We start from the raw sequence: 13,095 nt of genomic DNA, 5'->3' as shown, positions 1-13,095 counted from the left end.
CAGGATGTGAATTGTGTCCCCAAGGTCACCACTTTTCTTGAAATTGCTTGTACGCTGGTAAACAAGCAGAATTATTCCTCCAGAAACTGCAACATAAAAGAAGTGCATTCTTTGAAAGGTGTAGTTATCACCTTAGTATTCTTGTGTTGCTGCACAATTGGTTAGGTGGATTGGCTATGCTAAATTCTCCCTCCGTGTCAGAGACTGGGTTCAATTCCTGCCTTGGGTCACTGACCGTGCGGAGTCTGCACTTTTTCTTCATGTCTGCGTGCGTTTCCTCCGGGCGTTCCGGTTTCCTCACACAGTCCAAAAGATGTGCTGGTTAAGTGCATTGGCCATGCTAAATTCTCCCTCAGTGTACCTGAACAGGTACCGGACTGTGGCGACTAGGATTTTCACAACTTTGTTGCAGTGTTAATATAAGCCTACTTGTGAATAATAAATAAAAATTTTAAAATCAAACCTAAGATCACGTCCAGTTATTACTAACAAAGCAGACTAGTCTTGGAAGGATTTGATTTGAATTATTGTCACATTTATTAGTATACAGTAAAAAGTATTGTTTCTTGTGCACTGTACAAACAAAGCATATCGTTCATAGAGATGGAAACAAGAGAGTGCAGAATGTACTGTTGCAGTCATAGCTAGGGTGTAGAGAAAGATCCACTTAATGTGAGATAGGTCCATTCGAAAGTCCGATGGCAGCAGGGAAGAAGTGGTTCTTGAGTTGCTTGGTACGTGACCTCAGGCTTTTGTGTCTTTTCCCCGATGGAAGAGAGTGGCTGGAATTCTCCCATCTCACCCGCCACTGGAATTCTGGTGGCTTGAGGACAGACCACGTAAAGGTCCACTGAAGCCGGGTGAGAATATCCGGTTTTCAGGCAATTGCGGTTGGGGAATCCTGCTCAGTCTGTCTGGGATGGGTACGGTCCTTGGTTATGCTGGTTTCTCCTACAAGGCAGTGGGAAGTGTAGATGGAGTTAATGGATGGGAGGCTGGTTTGTGTGATGGATTGGGCTACGTTCACAACCCTTTGTAGCTTCTTGCGATCTTGGTTAGAGCAGAAACCATACCAAGCTGTGACGCATCCGGAAAGGATGCTTTCTCTGATGCATTTGTAAAACGTGCTCATGAATATAACCTGGTAAGAAATGTGTATGGTACACAGGCAGAGAAGGCACATTCATTTGCTGTGATTAAATTAAATCACATACATAATAATAATGATGGCACAATATTGGTGAGCCTTCCCTTGTAACCTGGTGGATTAGAAGATGCAGGAACCGTCTTGAGAACAGTGTTTTGAATGATCCAAAATAACATTTCACTAAATGGTGTCAGCAAAATGGCCAATAAAGTAACTTGTATAAATTTTACTCAGTGAGTTCTTATGACCTGACTTAAGGTGAAGTAGATTCACTGTTCCTTTCAAAAATTGAAAACAAGTGGGCATGGTTTCCAAGTGATTTGTAAAAGAAGCAAACAGTGTGTGAGGAAAAACTTTCTCACACAGCGAGTGGTTGGAGCCTGCAATGCACTGCTGGAAGTGATGTGGAGGCAGGTTCAATCGAGGCATTCAAGAAAGTATTAGATGGTTATTTGAATAGAAGGAATGTGCAGGGATTCTGGAAAAAGGCAAGGGAATGGCAATAAATCATGATGTTCATTTGATGAGCTGGTACACACAAAATGGATTGAATGGTCCCCTTCTTCACCATAACAATTCTGTGAAAATGGATTTGGGTCTCTACTTAAAAAGAAAATATGTGCAGGGCTAAGGGGAAAGAGCAGGAGGATATGCTTAATTGAGAACGCTTTATTGATTTCTGCAGGAACTGGTATTTATTTTCTTTACTCTCATGGACTTAGTGTTGCAAAGTCAGTAAATTAATGGATAAGGCTTCTGGTTTAAGGAAACAGATTATACAGTAACATTTCATGTTTTTTTTTAAAAGAAATGTTAACAATTATTGATTTTTTTGATTCAGTGGGATTCACTGTTTTACAACAGCAGTGATGTGATGTTATTCAATGTGTAATCCAGCATTTTTTATAGATCAAATAATATAATAAATACCATCATAGACAATGCAGAAAGAGGCCATTCAGCCCATTGAATCTGCGCAGACGCTCCGAAAGAAGGTGGCAGGGTGGTTAGCACTTATGTCCCACAACGCCAGGGACCCGGGTTTGATTCCCGGCTTGCGTCACTGTCTGTGTGGAGTTTGCACATTCTCCCCATGTCTGCATGGGTTTCCTCTGGATGTGCTGGTTTCCTCCCGCAGTCCGAAAGACATGCTGGTTAGGTGTGTTGGCCCATGCCTATCAATGTTATTCGTTATCCCACAGATCCTCTTTATTTCCTGGTCACATTGACGACATAGATTTTGTAGAAATGCTATAATTAATCAATAATTAATGTTCCAGGCTGGTGACCGGAGCTTTCAATTGAAATCCTCTTTGGAGAAGGTGGAATCCTTGAGTGAAGAGAAACAGCACTTGCAGATGGCGTTAGAAGCTCTTTCTCGGTAATTACAATAATTCATAAGAGTTTGTTAGTTTGTTGTGTTAGTTTGTCACCTGCCAATTTGTTTGTGGTACCAGAGTAACATTGATAATAATTACTATCATAGACTCCCTACGGTGTACAAGGAGGCCATCCGGCCCATCGAATCTGCACAGACTTTTCGAAAGAGGGCGACACGGTGGCACAGTGGTTAGCACTGTTATCTCACAGCTCCAGGGACGTGTATTCAATTCCCAGCTTGGGTCCCTGTCTGTGCCGACTCTGCACATTCTCCCTGTATCTGCGTGGGTTTCCTCCGGGTGCTCCAGTTTCCTCCCACAGTATGAAAGACATGCTGGTTAGATGGATTGACCATGCTAAGTTCTCTCAGTGTACCCTAACAGGTGCTGGAGTGTGGCGACTAGAGGATTTTCACAGTAAATTTATTGCAGTGTTAATGTATGCCTTACTTGCGACACTAATAAATAAACTTAAAATCGAAGAATAGAATGTAAAATCAAAGTGACCCTACTGGAATTTTATTCGTTACGGGCTTGGCCTTTGCTGGTGTATTGTGAGCAGTTCTGGGCACTGCACTTCATGAGAGACTTTAGAAAGAGAACAGGACATTGCCAAGGATAGGGGACTTCAATTCTGAGGAGAGATTGGAAGTTGGGACTATTCTCCTCGGAGCAGAGATGGTGCCAAAGTAACTTCGTAGTGTTTTCAAGAGGATATGGGGTTATGATAGCATAGATGCAGAAATTTGATTTGATTTGTGATTGTCACATGTATTAGTATAGTGAGAAGTATTGTTTCTTACACACTATATAGACAAAGCATACCATTCATAGAGAAGGAAAGAAGACAGCGCAGAATGCAGTGTTACAATCATAGCAAGGGTGTAGAGAAAGACCACCTTAATGCAAAGTAGGTCCGTTCAAAAGTCTGATGGCAACAGGGAAGAAGCTGTTCTTGAGTTGGTTGGTACGTGATCTCAGACTTTTGTATCTTTTTCCTGACAGAAGAAGGTGGAAGAGAGAATGCGTGGGGTCTCTAATTATGCTGGCTGCTTTGCCGAGGCAGCAGGAAGTGTAGACAGAGTCAATAAATGGGAGGCTGGTTTGCGTGATGAATTGCGATCTATTGGAAATCTATTTCAGTAATTCAAAGTCATGGATTCAACATCAAAAGAGACCTAGAGGAGAGATGAGGAGTGTATTTCTACCCTCAGTTGTAGGTGTCTGGAGCACTCCATCTGAAATGGTAGTGAGCGAATGCTGATTCCAGAAACAATTCCAAAAGGGAGCTGGACAGGATTATGAAGAAAAAGCAAAGACATAAAAACGAAGTACAATTACTGTTTCGGAGAACTAACATGCAGACACAACAGACCAATTAGTCTCCTGTGCTGTAAGCTTGTTTGATTCTATCAACTCCCCTGGTTGGGGAGGGGGGAGGGTTTACAGCCTCACTCTTTTTCAATTAATATCAATGCAGTATAAATCCAGTGTGCTGTGGAATCTGGTTTAAAAGGGCTCAGGGACTCTGTTTGAATTGTGGCACTGAATAAAACCCAGTTTAAATGGGGGATTGTCTCCTTCCCACCATCTAAACATGCAGATTTGTCTATGTTGATAGAAGCCTCTCTGCATCTCAGTTCACACACACACACACACATATATATATATATATATATATATACACACACACACATATATATACACACACACACACACACACACACACACACACACACACACACACTTCAAACAACTGAATCCTAAACTTCCTAACTCAGACAACAATCAGTAAGGACAGGTGACAACACTTCCACAACCATCCTCAACACTGATGCCCCTCAAGGCTGTGTTCTCAGCCCCCTACTATACACCTTGTACACCTATGACTGTGCGACCAAATTCCCTCCAATTCAATTTTCAAATTTGCTGACGACACCACCGTAGTGTATCAGATCTCAAACAATGACAAGACAGAGTACAGGAATGAGATAGAGAATCTGGTGAACTGATGCAGCAACAATAATCTCTCCCTCAATGTCAACAAAAAAAAGGTGATTGTCGTTGACTTCAGGGATCATAAAGGAGAACATGCCCCTGTCTACATCAATGGGGACGAAATAGAAAGGGTCGAGAGCTTCATGTTTTTAGGTGTCCAGATCACCAACAACCTGTCCTGCTACCCCCATGCCAACACTATAATTAAGAAAGCCCACCAATGCCACTATTTTCACAGAAGACTAAGGAAATTTGGCATGTCCACTATGCCTCTCTCCAATTTCTACAGATGCACCATTGAAAGCATTTTTTCTGGATTTTCTGGATTTTTTTCCCGGATTCCCGGCACAGCTCCCCCACATACAGCTTAGTATGGCTCCTGCTCTGCCCAAGACTGTGAGGAACTACAAGGTTATGAATGTAGTCCAATCCATCACACAGACCAGCCTCCCATCCATTGACTCTGTCTACACTTCCCGCTGCCTTGGCAAAGCAGCCAGCACAATCAAGGACCCCCATGCACCCTGAACATTCCCTCTTCCTCCTCCTTCTGTCAGGAAGACCACAAAATTCTGAAGTCACGTACCAACCAATTTAAGAACAGCTTCTTCCCTGCTGTTATCGGATTTTTGATTTTTGCATTAAGTTGATCTTTCCCTACACCCTAGCTATGAGTGTAACACTACAGTCTGCACTCTCTCATTTCCTTCTCTATTAACAGTATGTTCTGTCTGTGTAGCGCACAAGAAACAATACTTTTCACTGAATGCTAATACATCAGACAATAAATCAAATCAATTCAAATCTCAGATGCCTATTTGGGTACAATGAGGGAGAATTTAGCATGGCCAATGCGCCTAAGCTGCATATTTTTCAGTGTGTGGGAGGAAACCGGAGCACCCGGAGGAAACCCACGCAGACACAGAAGGCGCACATTCTGCACAGATGGTGACCCGAGACGGAAATCAATCTCAGATCCCTGACACTGTGAGGTAGCAATGCTAACCATTGTGCCACCCCTTTTGGGGTGTCTTGATGTAAATTGGCTGATCCACTTCCCAGTCCGCCCCTGAAAACTGTTTCCCCGCAGCGGGAAAACACGAGTGCGCATTCCCGGCACAGCTCCCCCACATTCTGCTGGATCCTTACGTCCAAGCCCACAGTCACGGGGGATGGAAAAATGTGTGCATGTTTTTGGAGATGCAATACAATGCTGATAGCAATTAGAATGGAAACTGTGGCTCCTGTTCTTACCCAGAATCAAAATATTCAAATATCGCCAGTACAATACCCCTGGGTAATATTGATCAACTCACATGGACTTGGCAATCAAACCCCTTCTTGTTCCCTGTTACTCAGTTTGCTCATCAACAGAACTTACTGAGCTGTGAGGAAAGAGATCCCTGTTTAATCCTTGCTACAACTAAAACAAAAATCAAGGTGACAGTTACTAGTAAGTTAAAATTCCAATAATGTGTCATTAGCTTGCCTTCAGTAAGTCTGTCTGTTTTCTCGGATTAAACCTACCCGAGTGAGGATTTGCAATGAATTGTTGTCAATTCTGTTCACGGACCAATGGTTATTGAGAATCAGAGTAACATTTGGATCAATGTGACCAAACATGACACCTTTATAACTGTCCTAAATGAGATCAGCTAACTCAACACAGAGCTGAACCCAGGAACCTCTTGTACGTAGCAGCAGTGCGGGGAGACATTTTGTGTTGGACCCTCTGTCAGCAGAAGGATTTCATACCCTTAGTCTAGATTGACTTCAAACCCCCGATCCATTAAATACAGAGGCAGCTCAGAAGACTAACTTTAAATAAATTTTGTTTCAAGATCACAAGGGATAGGAGCAGGAATAGACCGAAAGGACCAATGAGACTGCTTTGCCTTTCAGCATGACCTTGGACTTTGTAACAGGAATTTTCTGAAGGGCTCCCCCTGGGGTGCTCTATACCTCACTCAACCAATACATAGACTGCGAAAGATGGTATATGGTTAAAGAATGAAAAAGAATTTATTTGCTAATGCATGCATCAGGAAAGAGACACAGTCAATGAGGGTTGACTGTCGTCTCTGACTTAATATTGCCCAGTAACATTACTATATTATTCTGAACATTTCGATATCCCGCCTAGTCTTGTCAATCAGATTGGAGGGCCCAATCACAATAATTAACATTTAATATTTGACCTTAGCCAATAACATAAGAACATAAGAAATAGGAGCAAGAGTAGGCCATCTGGCCCTTCGAGCCTGCCCCACCATTCAATAAGATCATGGCTGATCTGTCGTGGCTCAGTTCCACATTCCCGCCCTCTCCCCATAACCCCTAATCCCCTCTCTTATCAAAAACCCATCAACCCGCTTCTTAAAAATATTTAGTGAGGTAGCCTCCACCACTTCAACGGGCAGAGAATTCCAGAGATTCACCACCCTTTGAGTGAAGAAGTTCTTCCTCAACTCCGTTCTAAACCGCCCCCCCCCTTTATTTTGAGGCTGTGCCCCCCTAGTCCTACTGTCCTTTCTGAGCGGGAAGAGTCTCTCCACCTCTATCCTGTCCATCCCATTCATCATCTTATACATAACGTTCCACCTGTCAACGGGAGTAGGAGATGATCTGGAGGAGGGAACCGAGTGCAGGGTGTCGAAATTTGCTGATGACACCAAGATTGGGGGAAAGGCAAATTGTGCGGAGGGTGTGGAGAGTCTGCAGAAGGATCTAGATAGGCTGGGCGAATGGGCCAGGAAATGGCAAATGGAATTTAATGTTGGCAAGTGTGAGGTGGTCCACTTTGGTAGGAAGAATGGTAGGAAGGACTATTACTTACGTGGAGAAAAACTGCAGCAGGCGACGGTGCAGAGGGACCTCGGGGTCCTTGTGCATGAGTCACAAAAACCCAGCTTGCAGGTGCAGCAGGTGGTCAGGAAGGCGAATGGGATGCTGGCCTTCGTAGCGAGGGGGATTGAATATAAAAGTAGGGAGGTCTTGCTGCGGCTGTATAGGGCATTGGTGAGGCCGCAGCTGGAGTACTGTGTGCAGTTTTGGGCGCCGCACCTGCGCAAGGATATTTTGGCCCTGGAGGGAGTGCCGAGGAGGTTTACTAGGCTGATACCGGAGTTGAGGGGATTGAGCTATGAGGAGAGGCTGAATAAACTAGGCTTGTACTCGTTAGAGTTTAGAAGAATGAGGGGAGATCTCATTGAGACGTATAAGATGATGAATGGGATGGATAGGATAGAGGTGGAGAGACTCTTCCCGCTCAAAAAAGACAGTAGGACTAGGGGGCACAGCCTCAAGATAAAGGGGAGGCGGTTTAGAACGGAGTTGAGGAGGAACTTCTTCACTCAAAGGGTGGTGAATCTCTGGAATTCTCTGCCCGTTGAAGTGGTGGAGGCTGCCTCGCTAAATATTTTTAAGAAGCGGGTTGATGGGTTCTTGATAAGAGAGGGGATTAAGGGTTATGGGGAGAGGGCGGGAAAGTGGAACTGAGCCACAACAGATCAGCCATGATCTTATTGAATGGCGGGGCAGGCTCGAAGGGCCAGATGGCCTACTCCTGCTCCTATTTCTTATGTTCTTATGTTCTTATTGCCCATTTAGGTTCTTTCCCCCTTACCTAGGAAACCTAACTCAAGTTATGACCACTAACCAAGACTTATTAACATCTGGGCTTTTGAATTGATGAAAGGAGTCACACTTCCGCTGGAACGTGGGCCTATTTTATCAGCTTGGGAGACTGCTCCAGCCTTGCTCCCCATGAACGAATTTACTCCCTTAAATAACAGGCCTATGATTTCGCATATCCAAAAACAGATAACAGAAGCTGCCTTTCTGTGCTTCATTGTATTAAAATAATTCGGCCTTTCTACCACTCTGTTTCCCATCATGCTGCATTCAGAACAAAGTTGGCCAAGGCACACAATACATATGTATTGAAAATACAATTTAATATTTGGTTAATTTGTGGCTGTACGGTTTATAATACCTTTTGAATATTTTGTTCCAGGCACATTGCGAATCCTCACTATATGTATATATATTTATATATAGAAGGCACTTTATAATTATCTTAACCTAGTCTACTTATTATGGTAAAACTAAAATGAAGGGCCTGATATAGAATTCTATACTACAGCCCCGCATCAGACTTCAATTTAATTCTCCAGCCGGTTCCCCATATCCCGTGATTCCCTGAGGGACTGGATCATAAATTTATAATGATGTCACCTCACTATGGGAAGCACTAGAGGGGACACAGAGGAGATTCACCAGGATGTTGCCTGGGCTGGAACATTTACGCTACAACGAGAGACTGGATAGACTCGGATTAAGAACATAAGAAATAGGAGCAGGAGTAGGCCATCTAGCCCTTCGAGCCTGCCCCGCCATTCAATAAGATCATGGCTGATCTGAAGTGGCTCAGTTCCACATTCCCGCCCTCTCCCCATAACCCTTAATCCCCTCTTTTATCAAAAACCCATCAACCCGCGTCTTAAAAATATTTAGCGAGGTAGCCTCCACCACTTCAACGGGCAGAGAATTCCAGAGATTCACCACCCTTTGAGTGAAGAAGTTCCTCCTCAACTCCATTCTAAACCGCCTCCCCTTTATCTTGAGGCTGTGCCCCCTAGTCCTATAATCCTTTCTGAGCGGGAAGAGTCTCTCCACCTCTATCCTATCCATCCCATTCATCATCTTATACGTCTCAATGAGATCTCCCCTCATTCTTCTAAACTCTAGCGAGTACAAGCCTAGTTTATTCAGCCTCTCCTCATAGCTCAACCCCCTCAACTCCGGCATCAGCCTAGTAAACCTCCTCTGCACTCCCTCCAAGGCCAAAATATCCTTGCGTAAGTACGGCGCCCAAAACTGCACACAGTACTCCAGCTGCGGCCTCACCAATGCCCTATACAGCTGCAGCAAGACCTCCCTACTTTTATATTCAATCCCCCTCGCTATGAAGGCCAGCATCCCATTCACCTTCCTGACCACCTGCTGCACCTGCAAGCTGGGTTTTTGCGACTCATGCACAAGGACCCCGAGGTCCCTCTGCACCGTCAGACCAGAGAAGGCTGAAGGGGGACATGATTGAGGTGTATCAGATTATAAGCGATGCAAACAGGGTGAGCTGTTCCTCTTGGTTTTAGAGTTACAGGCATGAGATTCAGAGGGGATTTAAGAAAAAATCTTTTTCACTTGAGGGTGCTGAGAATGGGTAGGTGGCGGAGGCTGGAAATCTTACAACCTTAAAACATATTCGGATGAGCATTTGAAATATCACAACATTCAAGGATATGGGACAAGTGTAGGAGAGTGGGATTAGCGTGACTTTAGTGGTAGTTGTTGCTTTGCAGACTGGATGGGCTGAAGGGCCTTTTCTGTGCTGTATAACTCTATAACTATGACTTTGCATGGAGTGGTGTTTCTAATGCTTTTCTATGAAAAGTGGCCTCTTGTTTGAATTTACTTCAGCATTTCATTTATTACTAATTCAAGGAAATTAAGGGAGGCTGATTTGCAAAACCAAGAGCTGACCGAGACGATGGCAAAACAAGAAGAAGGTCTTTTGCAGAGCAGACATCAGCTGGAAGAGAGGACAAGGGAATCTGCAGCATTGAGTCAGCAGCTACAAGCTGCGTTACACGATGTTAGTGAAAAGGTAAGAATTCATCACTGTCCTGCAAAATTACTTCCCAATCTGCTTGCGGTTTTCCTTATTTAGAACAAATCTTTATCATTTTCTATAAACAGGCCAAGTTCTGCATGGTTTGATTTGATTTATTATTGTCATTTGTATTCGTATACAGTGAAAAGTACTGTTTCTTGCATGCTATACAGACAAAGCATACTGTACATAGATTACATAGAGGAGGAGAAAAGAAGAAGGTGCAACATGTAGCGTTACAGTCATAGCTAGGGTTTAAAGATCAGCTTAATATGAGGTAAACATAGCAGCACATAAAATAGGTGCAGGAATAGGCCATTCGGCCCATCGAGCGTGCACCACCATTCAATATGATCATGGCTGATGATGCACTTTTAGTATCCCACTCCCGCTTTCTCTCCACACCCTTTGATTCCTTTAGCCACAAGGGCCATGTCCAGCTCCCTCTTGAACATATCTGACAAACTGGCCGCAACAGCTTTCTGTAGTAGAGAATTCCACAGGATCACAACTCTGAGTGAAGAAGTTCTTCCTCGCCTCAGTCCTGAATGGCTCAACCCTTATTCTTAGACTGTAACCCCTAGTTCTGCACTTCCCCAACATCAGGAACATTCTTCCTGCATCTAGCCTATCCAGTCCATCAGGATTTTAAATGTTTCTGAGATCCCCTCTCATTCTTCTAAATTCCAGTGAGTAAAAGCCCAGTCTATCCAGTCTCTCTTCATACATCAGTGCTGCCACTCCAGGAATCAGTCTGGTGAACCTTCGCTGGACTCCCTGAATTGCAAGAATATCCTTCTAGGAGACCAATACTGCACACAATACTCAAGATGTGGCCTCACCAAAGCCCAGTATAAACTGCAAGACATTCTTACTCCTATATTCAAACCTTCTTGATCTGAAGGCCAGCATACCATTAACTTTTCTCTCCATCTGCTGTACCTGCATGTGAACCTTCAGCATCTGTTCCATCATGACACCCAGGTCACATTTTACCTCCCCTTTTCCTAAACTGCCGCTATTCAGATAATAATCTTCCTTCCTGTTTTTGCCACCAATGTGGATAACATCACACTTATCCACATTATTTTGTATTTGCCATGCATTTGCCCACTCAGCCAGCCTGTCCAAGTCACCCTGCAGCCTCTTATTATCCTCACAGCACATACTGACACCCGGCTTAGTGTTGTCTGCAAAATTTGGAGATATTGCATTCAATTCTTTCATCCAAATCATTAATATATGTTGTAAACAGCTGGGGTCCCGGCACTGAACCCTGCGGTACTCCACTAGTCACTATCTGCCACTCTGCAAAAACCAGTTTATTCTCACGCTTCCTGTCTGCCAACCAGTTCTCGATCCACGTCAACACATTACCCCCCAATACCATGAGCTTTAATTTTGCTCACTAATCTCTTGTTTGGGACTTTTACAAAAGCCTTTTGAAAGTCCAGATACACAACATCTACTGGTTCACCCTTGTCCATTCTATTGGTCACATCTTCAAAAAATTCCAGAAGATTTGTGAAGCATGATTTCCCTTTACTGAATCCATGCTGATTTGGACCGATCCTGTCATCGCTCTCCAAATGCTCAGTTATTGCATCCTTAATCATTGACTCCAGCATTTTCCCCATCACTGATGTCAAGCTAACTGGCCTATAATTCCTGGTGTTCTCTTCCTTTTTTAAAAAATGGGGTTACATTAGCTACTCTCTAATCCACTGGAACTCTTCCAGAGTCTTTAGAATGCTGAAAAATGATCACCAATGTGTCCATTATTTCTAGGACCACTTCCTTGAGTACTCTGGGATGCAGAGCATCAGGCCCTAAGAACTTATCAGATTTTATTCATAGCAATTTCCACAAAACAACTTCCTGGCTAATGAGGATTTCTTTTAGTTCCTCCTTCATGCTAGACCCTCTGTCCCCTAGAATTTCTGGAAGGTTATTTGTGTCCTCTTTTTAATGAAGACAGATCCAAAGTATTTGTTCAGCTGGTCTGCCATCTCTCTGTTGTCCATTATGAATTCACCTGATTCTAACAGTAAGGGACCTACGTTTGTCTTCACCAGTCTTTTTCTCTTCACATCTCTATAGAAGTTTTTGCAGTCAGTTTTTTAATGTTTTCTGTAAGCCTACTCCAGTATTCTATTTTCCCTTTGTGAATTAAACCCTCTGTCTTCCTCTGCTGGATTTTAATGTTCTCCCAGTCCTCAGGTTTGCTGCTTTTTCTGGCTAATTTATACACCACTTAAGAACATCATAACGTAAGAAATAGGAGCAGGAGTAGGCCATCCAGCCCTTCGAGCCTGCCCCGCCATTCAATAAGATCATGGCTGATCTGAAGTGGATCAGTTCCACTTTCCCGCTCTCTCCCCATAACCCTTAATTCCCCTGTCTATCAAAAACCTATCTACCCGTGACGTAAATATAATTAGCGAGGTAGCCTCCAAATGCTGGCAGAGAATTCCAGAGATTCACCACCCTTTTGAGTGAATAAGTTCCTCTTCAACTCTGATCTAAACTGCGCCCCCCATATCTTGAGGCTGTGTCCTCTAGTCCTGCTATCCTTTCTAAGTGGGAAGAATCTCTCTACCTCTACCCTATCCATCCCCTCCATTATCTTGTACGTCTCAATAAGATCCCCCCTCATCCTTTTAAACTCCAACGAGTATAGACCCAATCTATTTAGTCTCTCTTCATAGTCTAACCCCCTCATCTCCGGTATCAGCCTAGTGAACCTCCTCTGCACTCCCTCCAAGGCCAATATATCCTTGCGCAAGTGCGGTGACCAAAACTGCACACAGTACTCCAGCTGCGGCCTCACCAGTACCCTGCACAGTTGCAGCAAGACCTCCCTACTTTTATATTCTATCCCTCTCGCTATAAAGGCC

At 43.8% G+C, this 13,095-nt stretch overlaps 1 protein-coding gene across 4 annotated transcripts in view; it reads left to right on the top strand.

The window, feature by feature from the left end:
- The window catches only part of LOC145347581 (outer dense fiber protein 2-like), a 79,021-nt gene that overhangs the window by 39,147 nt on the left and 26,779 nt on the right, over positions 1-13,095 (top strand). For all 4 annotated transcript variants that reach the window (XM_080195167.1, XM_080195164.1, XM_080195165.1 and 1 more), the window contains 2 exons: positions 2,428-2,528; positions 10,030-10,192. In XM_080195167.1, the coding sequence (XP_080051293.1) occupies positions 2,428-2,528; positions 10,030-10,192 (264 nt within the window). The remainder of the gene's footprint in view (positions 1-2,427; positions 2,529-10,029; positions 10,193-13,095) is intronic.

Source organism: Carcharhinus amblyrhynchos, chromosome 9 (genome assembly GCF_965287045.1).
Source record: "Carcharhinus amblyrhynchos chromosome 9, sCarAmb.v2.hapA, whole genome shotgun sequence".
NCBI classification, from domain to species: Eukaryota; Metazoa; Chordata; class Chondrichthyes; order Carcharhiniformes; family Carcharhinidae; genus Carcharhinus; species Carcharhinus amblyrhynchos.
Note: the sequence above shows the minus strand (reverse complement) of the source record. Positions and strands in the feature narration are given on the sequence as shown.